Here is a 13,455-nt window from a genome sequence, read left to right on the forward strand (position 1 = left end):
ACCATGAGCTGCTAAATGGACTGGTGTTATTCCTTCTGTCGTTCTCCATTTTGCACAACTAAAAATTAGTATTGATTATTTAGATTGTGGAAGAATGACTAACTAACTACTACACGGTGTAAGATCTCAATATGGACTTTGTCTTACAAATAGCATTAAATATCCGATAATTCGAAAAATGAAATAACAGGAAAAAGATAACTTAATCAATATCTAAAACCATGGTTATATAGACGGAATTAGATTTCTAGCCTTGATGGTGCAATATCTAAAGTAAAAGCGTTTACTTCTATCTTATTTATCAACTTAATCCCGATCAATATCTGAAACGATGGTTAAGACGGAAGTAGAAGTCTAGCTTTGATGATACAAGATTCTTAACTTTCGTTTAATCTGATTTATCAATCATGATAAAAGTTCATGATGGTTATTCTCAATCTTAAAACAGTGTATTCTGGTAGAATTGCTGATTTCGACTAGTGATACAACATGGTATCAGAAAATAAATGATAGTGTTTATTAATAGGAATATGAACTTCTACTCTACCGGGCTAAATTTATCCGTCATGAATATCTAAAATTTTGATGACGACGTTTACAAGTAGAGTTGGTAATTTCTTATCAGGATATACGCCGTTGCAAATATAGGATATAATGATGTACTCGTACTGTATACTGTATAAGCGTATATAGGATCATCGATTAGCTGCGATATCATAGGTTTCTGACAACTACTAAAGCAAGCATAAGGAACTAATTCCATTATTGCAAGCTTAAATTTACAGATTTAACCATCTCAGGAGTACATTTTCTAGAAATTTGTCGTCTAGCTTATGTTGAAATTTTAGGGTATTAAAAATCGCATAGTTAAAATAAAATAAAATAATATCCGTCCTAACAGGTTTTAATCCAATAAAATTGGATCAATAATGTCCAATTAAATCGCAAACTCTTCCATTCTTTCATTACATCAATCTTAACTTTGCAATCAGATTAAGTGAAGATCACTAAAGATACAACTAGATGAAAAAATCTTTTGATTGGATAACTTGTCATAATTGACATAAATGAGTTAAATTTCATACATAGTTGGATTATTGCTTTTTATAAGACCCGTCAACGAAAGAAAATCAATACAATCAGCAAGAAAATTATGCCTTGGATCGGATTTAGTTATCGTATTTTTGGAAACAGATAAGGCAATGAAAAATAAAGATTAATTCAATCTATAGTAAATAAAGTATTTATACGAATCCTTTGTAGATACTGATCAATAAAGTGTTATAATTAGTCTACTAAGAACTTCCGACAAATGTGACAATTATTATGCATTATGACCAGCAGAAAATTGTCCAAATTCTACCGTAGGTAATATTAAAGAAAGAGCGCTTTAGGTTTTTCTTGCTTATGCTATCGCCCAATGACAGCATAATCATTCTGTCGGGTACTATCAAAGTAAATTGCTTACAAGAAAGTTCAGTGTCATAGAAGCAATAAACATTTTCGCAATATTGACAAGTTATCCCAAATGATTCAAGTGCTATTTAATCTTAAATTAAGTACTGGTATATTGCGTTTAACTTTTTTTTCCTACCTTGGCATCTCTCGTGTTAAGTATTCAACGCAGTCTAAACTACCATGAAGAGCCGCTAGATGGAGCGGAGTAATTCCATCGATAGTCACAACAGCGTAGGAACAGCCTAATTCTTCCACTAAATATTTCAGTATTTCAATATGATTAAATCTAAATTGAGAGTTTACAGACAAGAGAAAGAAAAACAACTTTGATGAATATTGATTTAATCTTATTAGTCATAACATTGAAATGGAGACAATATGAAGTACTAAAAAGAGGCAAACCTAGCTGCAAGATGTGTACAAGTATAACCGTAGTCATCAAACGTAGATCGTAAACGAAAATCTTGTTGCATTAACCATTTTAGACAAGTTAATTGACCACTCGCAGTAGCATCATGGGCTGGAGTTGCGCCTGTTTTACTTTTTAAACTTAGATCCACATTACACTCTTGAACAAACCATTTTAAACAGTCTAGCTGGCCGGCACGGCTAGCATGATGAACCAGACTGGCGCCATAGTCGTCCATAAAACGCAAGACATCGACCTTATTGGATTTTAAAACCCCTAATCTACCTTGACTCGTGGCCGCAATTAACATCCGATTATCAGATGCCATGATGATGGAAAAACAGATTTAATTCGTCCTTATGTTAATGATGCAATGGATAGGTCCTCAGTCAATTACAGTACTAAAATATCAGAAGATAGACATCTATCTTGATAAATGTCCTTAGCTCAACTTTTAAATCCAAACTGCAGTACTGTAAAATACAAATAATGACAATTACTCGAATACTCTAACTATGACACTACAGTACTATTAACAGTAATAGTGAACAATTCTACAGTATACACAATTGATGAAAAATTGTAACATTCAAGAAGAAGAAGAAATGTCCACACCCTCTATTGTTATGATAACTTTTAATAATGACAATTGTGCAAGCCTATAGATCATAAAATGTTTCAATTACTAAAATAAATGAACTGAATAAAATTACAATAATAATTATATATACAATTAGTACAAATGGTTAAAGTAAAAAAATATTGATACATTAACATATGCAGAAAGTTAGTTCAAGAATTGATATCAACATCAACTGGGCCATCCAGTATAAAGAGAGTTACTATTCTTTATCGAAGCGGATCGATTTGATTTTATAAAATAGAAAACATCTACAAAACAATCTTAATCGAGTGCAATAACTAAAATTTGATGATATTCGAGGTAATAAAAATTAAATGTAGAACATGACATATACATATAGTAGAACTTTACATAAAAATGTTCTAGGTATGATTACATTAAAACAACAGTTAACCGAACGTGATAGAGATCAAAAATGATGATTGCACAATATCATTTTAGCTCAATATATTATTACATATAGATTCCATTACAGTGATTTCTACTACTTTGATTATCGATTTCGACGGAATACTTTTATAAAAAAATGCACTTTACACTTCATATACATATATATATATAAATAATATGTAAGGCCATGAAAACGTTATAGACAACTGTTATATCATGTATTTTTAATACGGTTAAAAACACTTCTAATTAAATTGATTATTAATAAACAGTTATAATTTACCGGTAGGAACTGCTTGTCATAGGATTATCAACTTTAGGTTATAAATGTGTAATACAAAATATATATTTATAAATTTCATCTATAAATAATTTATCATAATGTAAATGGATATTTGATACATTTTATATTATGCTGTATTTTGATATTAACAATCAAGCAAATAGGATTACATGATAAATACAGAAAATGAATGTGAGAACCATTACACCATCAATATTAAACTGTCTTATAAACAGTAAGGTATTACAAATTAAATTCTACTTTTGCTATCAAGATAACTTGTTACAATCGTTATACCTTTGTGCCAACGAATCATCCAGGTAGTACTATATTATCAATATTTTCTATACATATCGATCGATATAACCTCGTACTGTAGTTACTAATACTACCAGCGATTAGGACCATACCATAGTATACCATGCCAGCCTACAGCATCGATGCCGTATGCATATGAATTGTAAAGGAACTTTTTCGGTTCCAGATTGCTATGTTCACAGTACTTTGACGTGAATAAATGTATTATTAACGTAACATCACGATCTATTCACTGCTGCTCTCCAATTTGATTAACAGGGCGGATAGAATCATATTTCGTGGTGAATGTTTAAAAGTTAACATGGAACACTGATCGCCTGTTCCTTCGATGTCAGCTATAGTAGTCGCGTCAGGCTTGATATAAACTTCAAAGGCAACAGAGACTAAACCAAATACTTCGTGCCTGCAACGATATAATTATCAACTTTATAATTATTGGAATAAATTATCTTGCAGAATTTTTATCCAAATATAAATTTCGTAAAGATTAACTACTAATTCTGTTACAACGTCTATTACCTAAACTGTGATATTTCAACATGTTCTTGAATGTGACAAATATTAGTTGATACAGAAATATCCCTGTCATAATCATCTTCATTGCCTGTAGAGCAAAAGATAATAATAACTACATCAGCTCAAATTATTCTGTTTGGATCATTCCTTTTTTCTAAAATAGTGTACAGTATAACGTTCTTGTACTAGATAATTCAAAATGGTAATCTCACCAGTCGCCAGTATTCTGTTATCTAAAATTTGTCTAACATTCCCTACAGTAGATGGATAATATCCAATGTACCATTCATTAAGATTTACGTTATCTATTAGCTTGGGTGGCAACCTAAAAATGGTCGAAGTCGAATAATTATATGTTGCTATAAAATTTAAACAAATTTTTTCCCTTTTCCTCACAATATTATAAAAATTTATATACTGTGTACAGTAATTGCATGGCTAACCTTAGGGTGAATCTGCACCAACATTTCGGGGGGTATGTCTTTAGGGGAGGGTTGCCCCGATAAAAATATTTACAAGTTGAGTTTCGCTTATCGCAACATGATATACAAAAACAGTTAATGCTATCGTCACTATCGACAAAGTATGCTTGTGGCAAACCAAGAGAACTTCGAAATTTGCAAATCGTATCCATATAATCACACGAATGTCTTTCTTTAACAACGTTGTCATCTAAACCAGCAAGTAAAATAAAGATAGTACAAGAAGTGAGAGAGGATTTTAAAATTATTGAAATTACAGAATATTTATTTAATTTTGTGATGCTTTACTTATAGTTTCTACTAAATCATTCTGGCCAACATCATTTAAAGGCTTAGAATTGAAATTATCGGGTAATATTGTAACTTGCTTGCATTTCCCGTAAAGATCCACTAATGCATACCTACGTAATCAGGATGTAAAATACTTATAAATTTATAACTTATCTAATACGGAATAGAATTAATCTATTAATCATGTTAATGAATGCATAGATAGGAAGACCACCGTTTTTATACTGTTCATACCACTAACCGAATAGGCGGCATATTTTCTGCTGCAACACCCTGATCAACGCCGTTGATATAAAGATGGAGGCAATGCTGCTCATCACATATTATGCCAATAACATCAGTTACAGTGTACTCCTTAAGATCTGTACAGTAATGGTCCACAGTCCGGACAGAGTTACGATAAACCGAACAATCACTGATAACCCATGTTGCTAATTTTACGTTAACAGCCGTAGAAATATTATCAAATTGCTTAGGAGATAAACCCGTAACACCAATAGCTATGGCTCCAGACCAATGCTCATCAATGGTATCTATTTTTACCTAATTTAAACACATTGTAATAAAGAACTTTAATCAAATTAAGTAATACGCAACGAATCTGATAGCTACATGTATCTACGTAGAGAATTTCGTAGTAAAAACAGTGCGTTAATTACTTGAAATAATTTATTATCGAGTAAAGGATCTTGACTGACAACAACAGCATGATCGTAGCCACGACATCTTTCTGCCGTCTGCCCATCATTCTTGATAATAATGTTTTTCGCACAGTCATAATAAAACGTCATTCCACTAATAAAATATGAAAACCTTGATGTAAGTATTTCCTACGTAGTATAATTCACTCTATTTCAGTTTAAAATAAGCGTACCTCTTGTGTCTGTCTGTAGTAATTAAAGATGAGTTTGAACTGTCACTGTCACTAAAATTTCCAGCGTAAGATTCATCAGCTTCATATATGATTTGACTATCTCCGTTCTCCTAGTGAGATATTGCTTATTAGGCATCTTATAGAGTAATAAATGGACCAGATACAAGAAAATGGACAAATAATCTTATCGGTTCCGACTTACACTTTGACCTTCAGAACCGTCAGCAGTTGCGACCGAATGATTTGATGGTGTCATTGAAATCAGGTCATGAGCTAATTCACGAGCTATTTCATCCACAGCGGCTACAATATATTCAATAGATATAATTTTAAATATATACTGATTAAATCTTGGTACTGATTGGCATGACGATACTGTTATTTGATCAAAATAATGTAGCAAAGTACTGTAAATATTAATATCAATCCATATTAATCCTTCATAGTTAAATGTTATGTTGCTATTACCCAATAACTTACCTTCAATATACGAAGACAAGCGGGATTCTGTTCTTAAGGCATCTGCTTGACTAGCGTTACTGCTAACAATAGAAATAGTTTTCGCTTTCCCATATAAATCAACCACAGCAAAGACATTTGCGCATGCTGTTGAAGCCGTTATACCCATATCTGTTCCATTCAGGAAAAAATGTAAAGACAAATTCCGCTTTCTCATGACACCTAGACGATCTCCAAGCTAATGAAGTTCGAATATATATGAGCAGTTATAAATATATTCAAGATATTACTAATTTTATATTAAAACGTAAGATGCACGTTCATAACAATTAAACAGTAATCTGCTTACATTAAGACGATCCAACGACGGAATATATCTTTCTTCTACAAGCTTTCCATTACTGATAATGCCTTTCGCAGTAATCATCCATGTATCATTCTGAAGCTCCGTAGCAGAAGGTGGTAAAGTCGACAAAGATGGAATGCAGGATGTTACACCAATTTCGATCGACCCCGACCATTGAGATGCAATCTCGTCAATTCTTATCTAAATAAATATTATAATAAAATGATACAGGAACACAATTAATATGATAATAACTAATTAGAGCAAGCACGAGGTAGCTAAAGTTGACAGTAAAAATTTAGACTTATACCTCAAACATTTCATCATTTTCCAATTTTGATTTACTAAACAATATACCATGGTTGAAACTACGAGATCGAACTGCGGAACAGTCTTGATTGAATAACGTAATATTTTTACCAAATAATTCTCTGAAAGAATGCTTGATTGAGTTATTGGATGAATCTATAGGCATAAAATTAAATACTAGTCAAAATATATCAGAAACGTAGCACGTTACGGTTATATATATGTAAATTCTATCATAGGCATACTGTAGTATAATAAGTACTGACCACGGTAGTTTGCCGATGCTTCTTCTCTATCAGATATTATATTTTGATTATGATCATTGCCAACATTACATTGAGTAGAAGGTCTTGTATCCCCATTAGTACAAACAATACTATTATTGCATATCGATACTTGAGCACATTGACCGTATAAATCTATAACTCCATAAACGCCTATATATAGAATCAAGATAAAAACAATAACGTTAGGGAATACAGAAAAAATAATAGATATTTAGCATGAGGTCAAGCAATGCTTGCCTTCAGGCACTGAAGATGCAGCAATTCCTTTATCTTCACCATCCAAGTAAAAGTGGAGTGTCCCATCAGAAAAACGAACAACCCCTACGATACTACCTATCTTAACCTTGTCCAAGTCACAAGGGTAATCGCTAGAAATAGTGGAGCCATTCTGCATAACTGATGCACCAGACAACATCCATGTCGAATAATCGACATCGGTCATTGTATCAGGAAATTTTAATTCTGTAGGTTTGACCAGCGTAGCTCCTATTTAAATAAAGAATCGACAAAATTTTTGAGCCAGCAAATTATTTAGATGACATAATTAATCAGTTAACTTTTCATACCAATTTCAATTGAACCGGACCATCGATCAATCATTTTTTCTATGGCTACTTCGAATAGTTCATTATTACGTAATGGGCGATCAGTTAAAACTACAGCATTATTAAATTCATTAAGCGCATATGGGCGACTAGCTGTTAATCCATCGCCAGATATCACCACATTATAGCCATGTAAGTTATGAAAATTTATCTTATTGATTGAAGACTGCCTATCTAGTGTTTGATGTATTACACTTAATCTTGCAGTACCTGGAGCGATATCACTATTCTCATCATCATTATCACTATCTGTACAAGTACTGCTGCTGTTGCTACTATTCAATTCCGAATCGTCATCGCTCGTACTACCAGTCATGTAGCTAGAGTTTGCACTCAAATTTGAACGTGATAAGCTTGAATCTCGACTAACGCTAAAAGCATCGTCGTAGTTTCTGCAATTAATAACACCGGAACGTCTCTGCCTGATAGATTCACTCTTAGTAAGCGTTCGTTCTCGCAAAGGTACATCATCTACACTATCTATAATTATTCCATTAGGCAAGTATCAAAAAACAATATGAAATCAATAATAGTTATATTTCTATGTTTATTCAATAAAATTTGTTATAATTCATTGTTGGTTTCAACGGATATTCAAATATGATTTTTAAACTTACCAACTATAGTTACGGAAATTATACGTCCGGAAAGATTTATCAAAGGGTATACTGTCTGAGGGATATTTTCCGAGGCTACGCCTAGGTCGTGTCCATTGATATAAAAATGAAGTGTAGAATCTTCTAATATAGCCATTCCAATAACGTCTCCAACCTATGCATAAACGTTACTTTATTAGTTTAAGCGTTAATAATTAGGCCAACAGTTGTATTACGTATCGCTTATACTGTATCATGATTTTAACACAAAGGCCCTTACTCCTTTCATAACCACTATACTGCTATCTATCTTAGAGCAATCAAAAAGTTAATATAACACAGAACCAATCAAGTATTTTCTTGTTTATTTCTTACACTAAGACAATCCATATCAATATGGCCATAATTGGTCATAACAGTCTGGCAATTATAAGTTATGTTACTTTCGGAAAAAACCCAACAAAACTTGAGACTTTTTAGTGACGTTGGTAGCTTTTCTATCGCTGGAGGAGTGGCAATTAAACCCAATTCAATCGATCCCGACCAGCAAATGTCAATCTCGTTTAATCTGACTTGAAATATCTCATTGATCATAATTGGTCTACTACCAATCGTGCAAACACTATTGGTTATCTTTGCAGACCTAAGTTGATAATACGAATAAATATCATATGTGAGGTTAATTAACATTGGCTATATTTGTAATATGATGACTCTATGTAAGTTCTATTGCATTAATAAAGCATATTCCAAACGACACTCTTATTAATGGCGCATAGATATTGCATGTCTCTGATGGCATAAAACCGATCTAAACTCTTTTAATCTCATCTCTTAAGGCCTAGACCCTAGAGTGCTCCAACAATGTTATAACTATTGTCATTTCAATTGATATCTACTTAGTGGTACTGGTCAATATTGATAAGGCGTTGTGATAAGTAATTACTAAATTACAACAAATTGTAGCTAATTGATGGCAATGTCACTACTCTAATATCAGTGACAGTGGTGTTGAACAATACTTTAATTTATTGTGATGGAAATATTGTACAGTAAGGTATCATTTAACGGATTCAACCTCTTAGCAATGTTGGTAAAGTATAGTTAACGAAGGTAATAGTAAAATAATGAGACTTTTTCAATGTATCACTACCATTTTTTTGTATACTGAAAGCTTGAAGTTATATCAAAATCATCCAAGAGTATTTACGTACTGCCATACAAGATCGGTAGTAATGTCTGCAAGTAATTTATAATATTGAGGTAAGCATATTCTTCTTAATATAGATATTATATTAATTACGTATAGTTATGTCGGATAGGAGTTGATATAATGTAGTGAAATATTGTATTACTTGCAACGTGTAGCTGTTCGGCAATCTATTGATACAATTACTTGAGGGCTGCATTGAGACTGGAATATCAAATCTTCATTGTCTCGGCTATCATAATATTCTTGTCCTGCTAGAGGAAGTCAAAAGTACTTTAAAAAAGGTGATAAAATCTCCAATATCCATTATTGTAGAGTCACTTATTCAATCAACTTCATTAAAGCTCATTCTATTATTCAATAGTTAGTAATGAATCAAAATATTATAATATCTATCTACATTACTACCGTAGTTTTCTTTTACCCTTAATCTACTGTTTGATTCATGAATCGTCCAAGAATATATTTTATTTGTGTTATATAGTAATTGATCCTACATAGATGACACAACTACTATCTAAAGAGTACCAGTAATGGTCCTATCTTGTTGTATCTCCGATACTATTGACTTCTATGATCCTATTTTGAAGGGCAATTGACTGTAATTACTATTATTAATAATATCTATCATTGCTATATTCAGCACGGATAGTTGGATATTCTACCTACTAGGTGATTGTATCTGTATAACAAAAGTAAAAGATGGCTATTTTTATGTAATGAACAGTAAATAAAGTGCAAAAGATCCATAATAATATGGTACTGCGATCGATTAGGATAGCTATTGCTGAGATTAATCGAATAGAGTAAATTCGAAAAAAATGAATCTTTCAATTTACTAGGTTATCTTTTAAGTATTTTAGACTTACTTGTTGTCATGGTAGGCAGTGCTATGGCATTATTGGATAGCTCTTGTGGAACGTAGCTTAGTTGATTCTCGTCTTGGCTAGATAACTTTTATCATACGATGAGAATACAACATTAACAAGACAGTGACCAAAGCCGACAGTAAAATGATGTCTTAAGATGGTATTTTTAGCCCCTATCTTGAACAGGAAGCTATGTGCGAAATTTAATTTTATGATAATGGAACAACCAACCTGTGTCTGTGGTCTATTGACTTTGTTTACGTCACCAGGAGTAGGAATTAATGGAGATTCTCCTATCATCATTGCAACAATAAATTAGCACTCCATTGAAAAATAACAATTTTCTGATAGCCCTCATTCAATCAATCAAGATGAAATTCAAGAATGGTATAAAATGATTGAAAAAGTTGACACATGAAGGAATGATGGATGATTTTTAGATAGGATAGACAAACTAGATGGAATGAATAGGTTGTACGGTAACAAGACTGATGAGATACAGTTGATTGCCTTGTTTAAATAAGAATTGTAATTGATTGTTACAAGCAAGACCGATGCCACTAGTCAGAGTGTTCTCGATACAGTAGCTTACCTATTGGATGATCGATAATCGTTACTTGAGCACAACGACCATAGACATCGACAACAGCGTAGATATTTGCTGGTACATTGGTAGCAGCAACACCTTGATCGACACCATTCACGTAGAAGTGTAAATCGCCATAAGTAACATCCGCTTTGGATGAACAAGACGGATCAGATGACGATGATGATGACGACGTGGACAAGTCATTCTCTTGTGTTGTAATCCAACGAATACCGACACTATCGCCTTCATTTAAACTATTTAAATCTGTACCATAACTATCGATACAAACAATCTCATTTTTAAAGATGGAATTCTCATAATAAATCCATGCATCATTGGTAAATCCGACTGCACTCGTTGGAAGATTGATTTCATCGGAGAAATTGCATACTACACCAATGGCTAAAGAACCAGACCATAAATTAATCTTGCGATCAATATGGACTTGAAAGAGTTGGCCATCACTAATACATCGATCTGTAATCACTAAGCCATTATTAAATTCTGATTCCGCTTTATTGCGTCGAGCTGTTTTACTATTACAAGATAATTGTATTAAACAGCCATGATGATTGGCAAAAGTCGCCATTGTTGAAGTCATTTGTAAATAGATAAATTGAATCTCATGGGCAAGTCCACGACCGAGTGAATACTGACTGAATAGAGAGGTCAGCTCTCCTGAACGGTACTGAACGGTACTGTACGGTACTGTACGGTACTGTACGGTACTGTACGGTATCAAGCTCTAGGCTTCACTCCAGTGGTGTCAAGTCAGTAGTGCTTCGAAGTACAGTACACCACGGTCGTCACGACGTCAGCAAGCTCTACTGTAGGCTTCACTCCAGTGGTGTCAAGTCAGTAGTGTTTCGAAGTACAGTACACCACGGTCGTCACGACGTCAGCAAGCTCTACCGTAGGCTTCACTCCAGTGGTGTCAAGTCAGTAATGTTTCGAAGTATAGTACACCACGGTCGTAGCGACGTCAGCAAGCTCTACGCTTCACTCCGGTGGTGTCAAATCAGTAGTATTTCGATTATAGATCATCACGGTTTGAACCGAACTCAGGTCTAGTTTCGAAGTATAGTACCGTACACCACGGTCGTAGCGACGTCAGCAAGCTCTACTGTCATGTAGGCTTCACTCCAGTGGTGTCAAGTCAGTAATGTTTGGAAGTACAGTATACCACGGTCGAAGCGACGTCAGCAAGCTCTACGCTTCACTCCAGTGGTGTCAAGTCAGTACAGTAGTGTTTCGATTATAGATCATCACGGTTTGAACCGAACCGAACCGAACTCAGGTCTAGTTTCGAAGTACAGTACACCACGGTCGTAGCGGCGTCAGAAAGCTCTACGCTTCACTCCAGTGGTGTCAAGTCAGTAGTGTTTCCAAGTACACAATAAGCAGTTAACATGGATATTTTTCCTGTTAAACACTGTTGAAAGAAATTTTATAGTACTACAGTAGACTGTGCTGTACACTATACAGAACAAGTGTGACTTCTGACATTCAGCTTAGCCAATGATTTTTACCATAAAGAAGGAAGGAAAAGGAAAACTTTCGAATTTGCCTTACACTGTGTATTGTACTGTATCGTACAGTACTGCACGCTATACAGTATTGTACCAGAGCGTACAGACCGGGGACTTCCAAGAATAAAGTACCGAGAGTAAGAGTACTAAGTACTGTGGTGCAGTACTTACTGTACACTGTACACTGTACACTATACGAGATAGTATGATAGCAACCGGTATTATGGCTACACATCATGCATAAAATAGTGACATCATTTTTCAAAACATTCCATACTCAGTCAGTGATTTCTCATAAGAAAATGAACTTCCAAATGTAATGTTATTGATTGATGAAATAATTTTGCGAGAGAAACTTTCTTTATCCAGGACCTACTGCAGTGTGTATTCTTGTAAGAAGTCCTCCGACTGTACACAATAACAAAATCTGTCTGAAATTTTTTTTTACCGCCTCAGGTAGTGATTGGTGATGAATTAATTGACTAATTAAATTTGTGTATGACAGTATAGTTGTTTCAATTTTAAGCAATAAAAATAAATAAATACAAGAACAGACTGTGTGATTTAAGGCATTCTGAACATATTGACCACATTTTTTAGTTTACAGGTCACGTACAAGATCTGACATGGTGCGCTAGTACACAACATGGAGCCTATGATCAAGGGGGAAAACCTCATAAGGTCTCGAGTGTACACTTGCACCGTCAGACCATTCAATCTATTAAGTTGACAGAGTTGTATTAACCGTAAAGAAATGAAAATGTTGTACTCCTGTGTGTACACTAAGCAAAGTAGGTTGTGTGGTATTAGTAAAACGTTGAATGTTTTCATCAGACTTTGTCTAATTTATGTACACTGTTGTGCAGAAAAACAGTAGCAAAACAATTCTACAACTCTTTATCTTTCAAGTACGTCAGTTAAATGAGCACATTATCGTAAGCCGTGAGTAAAGCGACGGGAGTTTGCACTAGTATAGTCTATTCAAACGGATG

At 33.8% G+C, this 13,455-nt stretch overlaps 1 protein-coding gene across 1 annotated transcript; it reads right to left on the reverse strand.

Moving 5' to 3' along the window:
* Positions 1-3,726: 3,726 nt before the first annotated feature.
* TRIADDRAFT_57456 (uncharacterized protein) lies at positions 3,727-11,523 on the reverse strand (the record flags this gene model as incomplete). The annotated part of the gene is made up of 21 exons (XM_002113697.1): positions 3,727-3,904; positions 4,021-4,105; positions 4,230-4,342; positions 4,461-4,689; positions 4,788-4,900; positions 5,032-5,333; positions 5,450-5,585; positions 5,665-5,774; positions 5,867-5,967; positions 6,145-6,361; positions 6,473-6,670; positions 6,780-6,934; positions 7,045-7,215; positions 7,399-7,551; positions 7,632-8,150; positions 8,288-8,441; positions 8,642-8,909; positions 9,622-9,730; positions 10,346-10,430; positions 10,577-10,638; positions 10,938-11,523. The coding sequence occupies 21 exons, from the start codon at positions 11,521-11,523 to the stop codon at positions 3,727-3,729; spliced, it is 4,044 nt and encodes a 1,347-aa protein (XP_002113733.1).
* Between the last annotated feature and the right edge of the window lie 1,932 nt (positions 11,524-13,455).

This window comes from Trichoplax adhaerens, genomic scaffold, assembly GCF_000150275.1.
Source record: "Trichoplax adhaerens TRIADscaffold_6 genomic scaffold, whole genome shotgun sequence".
Lineage (NCBI taxonomy): Eukaryota > Metazoa > Placozoa > Uniplacotomia > Trichoplacea > Trichoplacidae > Trichoplax > Trichoplax adhaerens.